The 13,559-nt window shown below is 41.0% G+C and overlaps 1 protein-coding gene across 2 annotated transcripts in view; it reads left to right on the forward strand.

The window, feature by feature from the left end:
* LOC125903225 (vinculin-like) overlaps nt 1-13,559 on the forward strand; it is a 35,597-nt gene that overhangs the window by 14,059 nt on the left and 7,979 nt on the right. For both annotated transcript variants that reach the window (XM_049600004.1, XM_049600003.1), the window contains exons 6-17: nt 1,898-2,058; nt 4,919-5,009; nt 5,100-5,247; nt 5,351-5,504; nt 5,769-5,944; nt 7,571-7,761; nt 8,487-8,686; nt 10,240-10,368; nt 10,451-10,600; nt 10,711-10,819; nt 10,993-11,295; nt 11,375-11,499. In XM_049600004.1, the coding sequence (XP_049455961.1) occupies nt 1,898-2,058; nt 4,919-5,009; nt 5,100-5,247; nt 5,351-5,504; nt 5,769-5,944; nt 7,571-7,761; nt 8,487-8,686; nt 10,240-10,368; nt 10,451-10,600; nt 10,711-10,819; nt 10,993-11,295; nt 11,375-11,499 (1,937 nt within the window). The remainder of the gene's footprint in view (nt 1-1,897; nt 2,059-4,918; nt 5,010-5,099; nt 5,248-5,350; nt 5,505-5,768; nt 5,945-7,570; nt 7,762-8,486; nt 8,687-10,239; nt 10,369-10,450; nt 10,601-10,710; nt 10,820-10,992; nt 11,296-11,374; nt 11,500-13,559) is intronic.

The raw sequence follows: 13,559 nt of genomic DNA on the forward strand, positions 1-13,559 counted from the left end.
ACTTCGGTCACTCAGTCACAGTGGGAGAGAGACAAACCGTCACATCTTAAATGTACAAATGCTAAACGACAACAATGGAGAAGAAATCTGTTAATATGCTGCATATATATTTTGTTTCCTCTCATGAGCCCAAACAGACTAGTGGTCTGTCCTCTCTCCCTGCATTTTCAGCTTTCCCCTCATCCAGAGCCAGTACTCTACTTTGTGCCAACATGTTTACTTCTGCGGATATTCCATATCATAGCAACCAGACGCAACCATCTCAGCTGAAAAAATGCCGCACCTCCAAAGCGCTCTCACTGGCTCCCAGCTGGGTATTTCCTGAGGAGCGCCTGGCATTTTTAGCTATAAAAAAATGCTTTGGTGGACAGGAGGCTTTCACATTAGGGACACAGGAATTCCATTATCCTGTTGGAGTATATAGTTATGTTATTATGGAGAGTCACACACTGATATACTTTTGTTTCTTATTTTACGGTTAAAGTTACTAATCACCTGATGTGCATAGACTATGTATCTGTATATGTTATTATATGTTATTTATTGTCTTCATATAGGCCGGTTGTCCTAAAAAGACAAATATACAGCTTTAAATTGGGGGCTGTTGTATCGGGGGGGCACAGTCATAGGTAATACAGTAGGAGGGCAGGCACAAGGGTGGTTTTTGACATTGTGTCCAAAATATAAACCATAGCAGGCGTAGTGTGAAGGTCGGGGGATCTTGTGATTGCTGCTCTTTGCCACACTGTAGGGACAACATCAACAAATATCTTACAGATGATGTATGCACTTGGGTACGGGACAACATTACTGATGTGAAAGGTGAGCAGCAGGAGATGGGGGAGGGATTGTACTTGGGCACAGTACGAATCAATGGTACCTAATATTAAGACATCCCAAGTTAGTGACTAAATGGTGAACATAATGCATAAGCATCTAGCAGCAAAAGACATAGGTAGTGCCCTCAGTAGATGGTGGAGACCAAAAACAGAGTTAAAAAGAGAGTGAATATTAAAATTGCATTTGTAAAGTGGCCAGAAACAAGACGTCAAATGAATGATAATGTTACTTCGTACTGTTTGTTTAAACCTTAAGCCTCAGACCACTCTAAATACTCTGTTTCCAATGATTTGTTTTTTACTTTTGAGAAAAGCTGACATCAGCTGGTGACAGATTTCTTTTTAGAGCCATCTGCTCCAGGCACGCTACTGCAGGTGTTTACAATAGATAGTACTACATACAACAACTGTTACATGCAACTAAATGCTAACATCAGGAAACATGTCATCTTGGTTCTCGATGTTGTTAATTTCTCCACAATTTTGTGTCATAAGATTTTGGTTTATAAGCATTTCCTGGTGATTTTTTTTTACGGTAGAAAGTGCCGCCATACTCTGTTACAGTCATTTTTCGGCTGAATTGAGGGTATGGAGACACTCAGATGCAGAGGACTCACAAATGCTGACCAATCAGAGCAGACTGGGCTTTTTTTGGGAGAGAGGCTTAACAAGACAGGTGCTAAAATGGAGTGTATCAGACAGAGGATGAACACAGGTGTTTCAGCACAGACAGTGTGAGAAAGTGAGAGTGTTTTTTGATCATTAAAATGTGTAAACGTGTTTTAGTAGAAGCCTAAAATACAAGTATGAGCCAGAAAATTAGTGTGATGGGTCCCCTTTAAGTGATTATAGCAAGTTTCACATTACTCTGATCATAGTTTCTGTTTGTCAGATATTTAGACATTTCTGGTGAAAACTCTCTTTTGGGGTTTCGCTATAGCAATTTTTTGTACTACACTACTATTAGTTTGTTTTTTTAAATAAATAGTTGCCTCATTTGTGATTGATATATGCTCCTGTATGTCTGTAATCATAACTACTCATGTTTCTGTCCTCAGCTATAAAGATTTTTGTGGCAACCAAGAGCAGTCGAGGTGCCGGCCTTGAGGAGGCAGAGAGGAACAGACGGTTTACCTTTGAAAAGATGAGCGCTGAAATCAACGAGATCATAAGAGTCTTACAGCTCACCACGTGGGATGAAGACGCCTGGGCCAATAAGGTATGACTTGTGCTGCACATTTGACCCCTGATTTTCTTCATTTTATACCTTAACCCCCCCAAAAAACAACTTAAAAAATCCCCACATACCTAAATCAGATGATCACTTTTGCTTTGGAGTGCCTGTTTGCACACACATAGCCACACACTTTCCCACCCTGCTGCAGAGAGCATCTCTCAACAAAAAAAAAAAATTCACCCTTTACTTTCTGTCTCCACTTTTTCTTTTGCTCGGTAGTATAACTCCTGGTTTTTCTTTTTCTTTTCTTTCTTTACCTTCCTCCTCCATTCTTTTCCTCCCTGTAGAAGGTAAGCCTGTTTCTCTCCCCCTCTGCAGTTTCCAGCATGCAAGTGTGTTTGTGAGAGAGTGCAGGAAATATGTCCTCATGCTTACATATCTGTCATGCTGGTATTTAACAGTAAGTGTGTCATGTGTTTTAGTCCACCGACTGTAACCTGACGTGATCTACATTGTTAAACGTGCATCTGTTTGTCTGTAGATGTCCATTTGAGTCAAATGGCTTGAAACAGATGACAGTTAAACGCTAAATATATTCAACTCATGTTCAGTCACTGTTTTTACTTCTCGTGCTGCTGATGTTTCCTGATTGATAGAGCTGTAAGTAGCACAATAAGGTGCTGTCTTAGGGCAGGATATACTCTCTTGTCAGTGTTTTTTGGGCACATCAGTTGTGCCACGAGATCATTAACTGGCAAAGATCTGTTTCACTAGTCTAACCTGTAACCCTGCATGTTTCTCGGCACACAGCTACCTCAGACAATGATCTGTCTGTTTGTGTGTTTTTGTGTGTGTGTGTGTTTGCTGTGGACATACCGCATACTCTTGTGTATGAGCTGTGATAAGCACTTACTGTCAGTGTGTGGGGGAACCGCTGGCACACGATGACTGTCCTCCACTCAGGTCATGAATTATAGAAATAAGCTGGTTGGTGTCCAGACACATCCATAATAGATGGACTGTATTGAACGCTTCCACTTAAGTGGTTCATTCTCCTCTGAGCTGGAAAAAGGCCTTTTTTTCCCTCCACCTGTTATGAAGCAATAAAAGAGCTTGTGACATTTTAAAAAGAGAGATGGTGATCCCCCCTTAAATAAGTAATTTTAATATTATTTTTAATAATATATAAGTTAATTAGTTGGCCCATACAGAATTTCTGAATACATAGATTTCACTTTACAATACAACCATAAAGACTTGTGTTGTTATGTATGACTTTAATTATGGTAAATAAATAATTTATTCATGCTTACAGATTAAGAATATAAATAAATGTAACTTTTTGGTTGCCAGATTGAGCTCACAATAAAGTAGATAACATGTGGCTGCAACGCCTTTCACCCAGTAGCCGTGTATTAATGACTGACTATCTAACTAAGTATGCAGCTAAATTTTTGTAAATAATTAATAATTGCACATTTCTTGGATCATTTACTTTAAAGGAAAAACGTTGGTTACATGCTGTATTTCTCTTATTGTCAACAAAGTGCACAACAAGATCAAAACCAGCAGTGAAATGCTCCTACTAACAAGTATTACTTGTGTAGCCAAAGTCTGATAAAGTATAAACACGGCAGCTGAATACCAGCACGGTAATTTATGTTAAATCAATCCTATAAACACACTCTGCTACTGTAAATACTGACTGACACCACAAATGTGTTTTAATCCGCTACTAATACAGGACGACCATCGCTCCACCCAGCTTAGTCTTAGCAAGGTGCTGGAAGCATCAATGAGTTCAAGCTGGTGGAGAAGAATTCTGTGCACTTATATTTGTGTAGTTTGTGGAAATCTTTTCTACCAGTTTTCACTTTATTAATCTGCAACTGAAAGTAGTCCCCAATGAAAGCACTTTTTATTCATTTTTTAAAGAGTGATTGATAAAAATTACAGTGCCCATCTGTTTTAGTTTTTTTTAAGTGTGTGTTTGTGGCCCATTTTACATCTTCGGTAGGAATGAATGGGTTTTGGGTCGAGTGGTGCAGGCAAGCCAGGGGAGTTTGAAACATGTAGTTGGTTTTAGTTTTTCTAGTGGCTTTGTTGACAGGAAGAAAAACATAAAATGACACCATCCTCTTCCTTTAAAGGGACAGTTCACCCTAAAATGAAAAACAAATTTTCCCTTCACCTCCTGCCAATCGTATCACCGCAAAGAAAGAAGCATGCATCTTCTGCTAGCTCACCTAGCACCACTGAGCAACTTAACATCACAGTTTAGCTTAGGAGGATGCCATTAATGTTAACATCTTGTGCTGTCATGAGCACGAGCCTCTCGTCCATGAGTAGATGCACACTTCCTTCCTTCCTGTGGTAATGCAGTTGGCAGGTGTAGTTCAGTAGAAATAAAATAGTTCCCACATGAAACTGCTCACAACAAGGTTTGTGGATTATTTTGACTAACTGGGTCATGATTCCTGGAAAGAGACATTGCTGTTGGGTTTTTCAAATGAATTTTTGGTGCTTTGAGCACTATAAGCGGAGTGCCATCTAGTTCCATTATATTGGAGGGAGGGCAGACATCTTTACAGCCAATAACTCCAACAATCAGCAGCTCACACCAAAACAGTCTAGGTTGATAAATAGAATGAAAGGTGAGAGGAAAGATCTGTATTTTTGATTTGGGGGTGAACTGTCTGTTTAATGTGGGTTCACAAACTTGCAACCCATTATAGAGTTTAAGTAGAGGCCATTTTAGCACATTATTATTGAATAAAAACTACTAAAGTCATCACTATAACTCTTTATTTAGAGTACACCATTATGTAAATCACTGGTTATTTAATACCCACTGCAGTTTTGATAGAGCTATACACAATGCCTTGTTTCCTCTTTCCTTCAGGACATGGAGGCTTTGAAGAGATGTCTGGCTTTGATTGAGTCAAAGATGGCACAAGCTAAAAGCTGGCTCAAAGACCCTCATGGACAACCAGGTAAGTGCATTTTTAATGCTTTCTGCTAAAACACTCAATTTAGAGGTTATCTTACAATGTGACCCTGAGGTGTGGTGTCGTCATCCCCAGGAGACCCTGGTGAGGTCGCCCTGCGTGTGATACTGGATGAAGCCGGTAAGGTGGGAGAGCTGTGTGCTGGGAAGGAGAGGAAAGATATACTGGCAACCGCCAAGGCTCTGGGACAAATGACCGACCAGATTGCAGATCTACGAGCCAGGTAGTGTGTTTGTAAGAGAGAATGTGAGTAAACTGTTTTCTTTACTCAGCCGTGTTCATGTGAAGTGTGTTGACATCAAGTGTGTGTTTTTCTTTAATGGCAGAGGCCAGGGCCCGACCCCAGGGTGTGTGCAGCGTGCAGGCCAGTGCTCACAGGGCTTAGACTTGTTATTTGGCAAAGTGGACGGTGCTGCCCGCAGACTGGAGGCTCTAATCAATGCCAAGCAGGCCATTGCCAGGAGGCTGGATGCTGCGCAGGTCAGATAAAACAAGAAAAAGACTGTAATCCATGTTAACCCTCTCCCCAGTGAATGATACCTCCTCTCTGTATTAGATTCAGACTATTTCTGTCTCTTTTCCTCTAGTGAATGATTTAAGTTATAAGGCAATGTGAGTAAGAGCAACAGCTGAATATTTAGAATTCGCAGTGTTTAGTGACTTTTCCCCATCATTGAAGATACAGATCTATGTTGTTTAGTTCATCAGATGAGAACAAAAGCCATGTATGTGCATTTTTTTTAGGCCTGGCTGGCCGATCCTAACGGTGGTCCTGAGGGGGAGGAGAACATCAGAGCGCTACTAGCAGAGGCCAAACGCATCGCCGATCTATGTGAAGACCCCAAAGAGAGGGACGACATCCTGCGCTCCATCAGTGAGATCGCAGGCCTCACCGCCAGACTCGTGGAGCTACGCAAACAGTACGCTTTTCTTCCTCTGACACATACAGGCCTAATGATGTTTTGTGACTTCATGTAATTCTTAGACCCTCTTCTTCTAGGCTCAAACTGCAACCTCATGCCATCAGTAGGTGGCATATTTTACCCGCCTGGAAAATATGTTGTTGCCTGTCAACCCTGGGGATCAGTCCTACAATAAGGTTTCTCTTTGAATCTAGTGGGGGGCAGATGGGGCTATGGTATATATGTGGAGGATCAGTAATGGTTTGAGTCAACCTTAAAGGGAAATACAGCTCAATATAAGGATCATGCTGCTGACTTTCTTTAATGAATTGTAGACGGCCAGTTTGTTGGGTAAGAAACAGTTCATTTACTGAATGGTGCTGTGGTGCAGTGAATCACAGCAAGATGAGTCACCATTGAGAATATATTTTCTGTACTCCACTTCCACTGCACGTGTTGACCATAAAAGGAAACCAGAGATATGACAAAGTAAGTCAAATGGCCCGGCTGGTAGTAACATAAAAACTGTGGAGCTGAACTTTAAAAGGAGAAAAATGTGACTGCGCTCATACACAGGAAGATTTTAGGCATCATCGTACATTTCCATGTCTAGGAATAATAACTGACTGTTTTCATTGGTAAACACTGTGTGGTTTTATAAGGACTGACACACAGCCTCAAAGAAATACTACACACAGAAACAGTTTGAAGCTTTGCAGCATCATTCATCATTGAGACACTGGAATTTTAAATCAACGTTTGAATGCTGTGCTGCCATTTAAAAAAAGGGTTTTGGCATGTCTCTTTATACCATTTGTAGAAATTAGATCACAGTGGTGCCTGATTGTCTCCGATTCGTGTGATCCACAATAACTCTCAAGCAAAGTCCAAAGTGAAGTCCAAAAATCTAATCTTTGAAAAATGAAAGATGTGATTATTTCCAAAATTTACAACTTGTTTTTATGTAATGAAATGTTCTGCTTCAATATTTGTTGGCATTTTGGCCTTTCAAAAACAACATTTTCACTGGACAGCAGTTTAACAGCACCATAAATTGCATTTATTCATCAAAGAAAATTGATTTAATAAAGACTAACTCATTTATCCATTAATGTCTTTATTCCTATTGAGGATATTGTTTGGGGATGGGGTTTTTTAGGTCGATGACATCATAAAATTTGTAATATTCAAAGCTTCCTTAGAAAACCTCAATAGAAACTTAAAAAAAAAAGTTTAAAAAAACGTAGAAAATAAATAAATTAAAAATAGGTACAGTCTGTACAGCTCTAGAAGTAATATTTCATTCTTCTGGATGAATGAAACCCATGATATTTTGCATGAACTGTTCTATAAGAGTAATTGTCCTGGATCAGAAGTTGAACTTTTGTGTCTGTGGAAACACATATGCTCTCAGTACAAAGCAGTAATGAAAACATTTTATCTTCATTTTTGGCAACACAAGACAAAAACTAATGTTAACAAAACAGATGAAAAAGTGGCATCAGCCTTTGACAGTATTTCCCTTTAAGGTGGTGTCTAACGGGGATATGGTGAGACATTGGGTGGCGTGTAACGGAGAATTTCAACACTACATCACACCTTTTTGTTTCCCCCTCAAATCATGTCTATCTGACTTTGTCTCAGGGGTAAAGGTGACAGCCCGGAGGCTCGTGCATTGGCAAAGCAGATCGGGGCGGCGCTGCTGACCCTGCAGTCCAAAACAAACCGGGCTGTGGCCAACATGAGACCGGCCAAACCTGCCGTCACTTTGGAGGGCAAGATGGAGCAGGCCCTCCGCTGGGTGAACAACCCGGGGGTGGACGACAGAGGAGTAGGTGAGCGGGGTTGGATGACGGCTCGAGGGAGGGATGATGTAGCAGTTCAGAAATAAACACTCTGACCTTACATGTCTTTTGTCAGCCCGCGTGGAGGATGGAGGGTGTATGAAAATTGTTAAGGCAGCACCTACGTTTCTTTGTGATTAGCAGTTTTGGAAGATGTGAGGTGTTTGTGGTCTAAGCGGAGGATGTGAAGTGTGTCATTTTGAACGTTTTTGAATGTGGTACAGATATGACTGTGCTGGTGACTGATGCCATTTCTTTAAATGCCCACAGTGACTCACTGAATGACTAACTTCACTTACTTAGTCATTTAGGAAGCACTGTATTGTTTTAATGCTTTGTTTGATGCCCGTTGCTGTATCCCTGTTTTGTCTTTTGATTGTTTCCTATTTCCTCCCATGCTTCCCTATGGGAGCAGAGTGTGAGATACTGCAGTGGAACACAGGTACCTGCCCATGATACACTGTCATAGAGGATATAACCAAACACTATGATATTAATCACATAGTGACTTCCTAGAAAACTTATGAGGTCAACACATACACAAACTATTTCTCTAATTCACAAGAAACGGTAGTCATTTCTCACCCTGGGCATTCCTAGTAATTATTAGACTATGTTACCAACAAATACAAACAAAACACTGCTGCAATTGATGCTCCACTTTTTAATAAGCACCTATGATGGGAGAATGATTTGTGCCCTGTGTCTCACCCCAGGTCAGGCAGCAATCAGAGGAATGGTCGGAGAAGGGAAGAGGTTGGCAGGAAGCCTGTTAGGCCCGTATCGGCAGGATATGATTGGACGCTGTGACCGAACAGAAGCTCTAATGGCATCGTTGGCAGACATGGCCGGCAGGGGCGAGGCTGAGGCTCCTCATGCACGAGCTACAGCTGCACAGCTACAGGACAGCCTCAAGGTAGCTCAGCAGTCTCACAAGCACACACATTCATTTATGAATGAATTAATCCACTGTCATTACAAAGGTTTTCTGTGCAGCCAAATTTTGTTGTACAGAAAATCACAAAGTTTCCAAATATAACGGAGAGAATAGGCTAAATTTTGGAGAAATGTGAATAAAGTGATGCACAAGACATCGAGAATATTTCCATTTGATGGAATGGTGCACAGGGCGTCTGCAGATCCTTAAAGAGCCTTAAAGGTCCAGTGTGTCAGATTTAGGGTGATATGGAAATGGAAAATAATGCAATGAGTATGTTTTCTTTAGTGTATAATTGCCTGAAAATAAACTTGTTGTGTTTCATCACCTTAGAATGAGCCATTTATATCTACGTAGGTAGTGAGTCCTCATCTATGGAGATCCCTATGTTGCACCGCCTTGTTTCTTCAGTAGCACAGATCAGACAAACCAAACACTGGCTCTAGATTGGTCCATTAATGTTTTAACATGTTCATGTCAGCCACCAGAGTTAGAAGCCCCTGTATGGCGTGCAGCTTCAGAAAAAAACAGATTTTTTTTTAATTTTTTTATTTTTTTAACGTGAAACTACTTTATTCATTTTACCGGTTTAAATCACCGGGGCCATTTGGAGAGAAAGAGACCTCTATGGATAATTCAGCTCATGATAAAAACCTCCTGACGTAAAAGCGTCTGGATCTTAAGTTATCAGATAACATAGGTGAGCACACATTAGCAGGTGCTGGGCTTACAGCTGTCTGCGACAGGCCAAACAGTGTCAAAGAAACACTGATTTGTAATTTGAAACTACTTTATTCTGTGTTTTTAGCAGTTTTAATAACCAGGTCTCACTCTGGGGATAATTCCACTCATGATAAAAGCCACCTGCAAAATGAACACTGATAGAATTTTAACCATGGGGAGTTTTCACCTGGTTTCAATCTGCAACCCCCACGGCGAGACACCACTAAATCTCCTTAAATCTTACACACTGTTCCTTTAAATTGTCTTAAATTCAATTTATAAATATTAGGTCTTACAAGTAATTCAATAATCTTACATTTGAATTTGTGAGGGCTCTATCACCACAAAAAAAGTATGTAATTTGATTTATTCATCTTTTCATTTATTTTTGTCAACATTAGTTTGTCTCTTTTGCGCAGCAGTTCACTTTTCTGATGTTCCAAATCCTTAAACCTTAAACATAATACTGTCTTTTACTTTATACTTGCACTTACCTGTTGGCAAAATGTAGATTAATCTAACGCACTCTGATAACTCTATTCCCACATGAAGCCTACCTCTGCAGGGGCCACATATGCACTTACCTGTATACTTACTACCTGCAATACTTAAATAAAAGATGATTTGTCCAAAAATCAGTCTTAAATTTGGTTAAATTATCTTGAAAAGTATTTAAAGAGCAATACATTAAGTGTCTGAAACCTGTAGACACTGGTGCATTGATAAAAAACATCTTGTGCATCTGAGTCTTTCCTGTTGGTGCAGAGCTCCACCTAGTGGACTGATCCAACTCTGTGGGCTTCTCCTAGGACCTGAGGCAGCACATGCAGGAGGTGATGACCCAGGAAGTGTCTGATGTTTTCAGTGACACCACGACCCCAATCAAACTGCTGGCCGTGGCTGCAACTGCTCCTCCTGATGCCCCCAACAGAGAGGAGGTCAGTGACTCTGTGCTGAGTCTGCTCCATCCAGATGATCACGTCTGCGCTCTGACCAAACCAGTGTGAATGTTTGTTGTAGGTTTTTGAAGAGCGTGCGGGGAACTTTGAGACCCACGCAGGTCGGCTGGGGGCGACCGCAGAGAAGGCTGCTGCCGTGGGAACAGCCAATAAGAGCACAGTGGAGGGGATACATGCTGCTGTGAAACATGCCAGGGAGCTCACGCCACAGGTGATGATGTTTGTTTTGGTGTCCCTGATTTGCATGATTGCACACACTGGTTAAAACATGCAGCAGTCAGAGTGCTTCATACACAGACTGACATGTTTGTTGATGTTCAGGTGACCTGTGCTGCTCGGATCTTGCTGAAGAATCCTGGAAATAAAGCAGCATACGAGCACTTTGACACCATGAAGAACCAGTGGATCGACAATGTGGAGAGACTCACTGGTGAGGATTTTCTTAACATTTAAATTATCGACTATGTTGCATTTTGAAGTAGTTGCAGTGTTACAGCAGGATGCAACAAACAGCCTAAACTACATTAACAAACTAAAAATTAGATTTAGAGTTTGATTTCCGTGTGTGTGTGTGTGTGTGTGTGTGTGTGTCCGTGGCCTCAGGTCTGGTGGACGAGGCCATCGACACCAAATCTCTGCTGGATGCTTCTGAGGAGGCCATAAAGAAAGACATCGACAAGTGCCGAGTTGCCATGGCGAATGTTCAGCCCCAAATGCTTGTTGCCGGGGCAACAAGCATAGCAAGACGAGCTAATCGGGTCCTGTTGGTGGCTAAGAGGGAAGTGGAGAACTCTGAAGATCCACGGTTCAGAGACACGGTGAAACATGCGTCAGACATCCTCTCCCACACCATCTCACCCATGGTGATGGACGCCAAAGCAGTGGCTGGAAACATACAAGATAAAGGTACAGGGATATACAAACACATGTTCAAGATACTGTACGTGCAGGTTTAGTCACACAGGCTGCACCCTCTCCTCCACAGCTCTGCAAAAGGCCTATTTGGACTCGTGTCTGAGGATCCTGGCTTCAGTCGGAAAAGTGAGAGAAGCCTTCCAACCTCAGGAGCCTGACTTCCCTCCTCCACCACCCGACCTAGACCAGCTCCATGTAGGCGCATTCAAACACACATACTTCTTATTATCCACAGCTAACCTTCGAATGACTCTACACTTTCCTACCATTACCTACTAACAATGAACGCATTAATACAGATGGGTCATTTTTCATCATCTTTGGTAGCAGTGACCCCAAACTGTCACCTGCTCCAGTGGAGCTGCTCAGTGTCCCACGGCAGAAAGCTGGTTAGAGTGGGCAGCCCTCGGGTGTAATTATAAATGTGGAGCTGGATGTTGCTGAGTGCAGACTCATGAAGGGTTAAGACTGAATGAAATGTAAACAAATACCTCATACTGCAGGCCTGTTTTACCAAGTGTTAAACCCCCTGTAAAGGCCATGAATACCTGTTTTAATTGGGTCCCACATCAGTGCACTATTTTCAGTCGCACTTAATTTTACGGTACACTAATAAGACATAATAAGATGTACTTTGTATCAGATTAGAGCAAAGCATAAAATAATATATTCTTCATTAGATAGTAACGAACACAGTTATACCCTAATTAAACGCCATACATGCAAATTATGCTGTAATAGGAACTCGCATATTATGCCACAGTAGACACAAAATATGCTATATTTAGACCCTATTATTCTAACTCTAATTAGAAACCAAATATGAGATCCTAATACATAATTAGACACCATTGTACAAGATCATAGTCTAATTAGAAATCAAATACAACGCCCTATCAGACCCAAGGTACTGGCTACATTTAGACGCCATTCTACCCTTATACTACCAAAAAATGCTGTAATTAGACATATTTAAAATTGTTTAGGTCATTTAATGAGAGAGATTTCTATTTTTGTGTTGCTGGGTTGGAGTGGGCGGGGCTCCGTTGGAAATAGGTGAAGTCACATACTCCGGTGTACCAATCAAGATTTAGCAGCATTTGGCTTGTTGTTGGGGTGTATGGCCTCTTTGATTTAAATGTGATCAAACCACAACCACACAAAGTTTAACACTAGTTCTTAATATTAATGTTATAAAGAAATACTTAAACCAGTTAATGGGGAGGTTTACTTTAATATAAGTGACGAAGGGTATCACATACTGTCAGTCTGGAAACAATTCAATTTAAGCAATTGGATGTAATGCTAAACAGGTGATATTGGGACAAACAATATAGCCTAGGACAGAAGTTCTCAAACTTTTAACAGTGTGCACCAACTCAGAATATATTAGCCTTTCCAAGTACCACCACTATGATTGACATCAAAGTACAGTAGCATAAACCTGCCATATTCAGCTCCAGATAGTTCATTATCATTGACTGTTGTCAGCAGCAGCCACGTTGTGCAAAGGAGTAACACTAGAACTGGCACTTAAACTCTTCCACACAACTCTCCTGCACCGGAAGGGCCAGTCCCTGTTGGGTGCTATGGAGACACTGGCTCACTGGCTCTGCCTAAGTAACCACTAGCTCATGCACTTGGTTGATTGTCATTCACTTCAGTTTCAGCAGGCCTGCAGGAAGTATTCTCCTCCTTATCCACACTTCTCTTACTCATAGCTCCTGTTTGGAGTGACAGTTGCAGTGCTTTTAAACCATTCATTTTACCCCAAATCTCTATTTTGCCACCACAGATTAGCCCTTAGCTAATCATGGACAAATGTGTGTGTTATGTTTGTGAATGTGACTACTTAGCAGGCAGATATGGAAACAAAATATCACAGGAAAGGCAAAACTTATTTAAAATTACATGCCAGGGGTCTCATGGGCTCCAAGTATTTTCATTTGCAATGTTGTAATATTTTGATTGCAGTATATATACAATATATTTAAAATTTTAAAATGTATATATTTCAGATATTCCTCCACATACCTCTAGAGGGAGCTTGCATACCAGCAATTGTACACGTACCATAGTTTGAGAACCAGTGGCCTGGGAGTAGGGCTGCCACGATTAGTCGACTGATTAATCGATGACTAATCGACTATTAAAATAATCAGTGACTATTTTAGTAGTCGACTAATCGGTTTGAGTCATTTTTCATAGAAAAGCACTATAAAAGTACCCCAAAATACTCTTACTGCAGCTTCTTA

This window comes from Epinephelus fuscoguttatus, linkage group LG16 (genome assembly GCF_011397635.1).
Source record: "Epinephelus fuscoguttatus linkage group LG16, E.fuscoguttatus.final_Chr_v1".
Lineage (NCBI taxonomy): Eukaryota > Metazoa > Chordata > Actinopteri > Perciformes > Serranidae > Epinephelus > Epinephelus fuscoguttatus.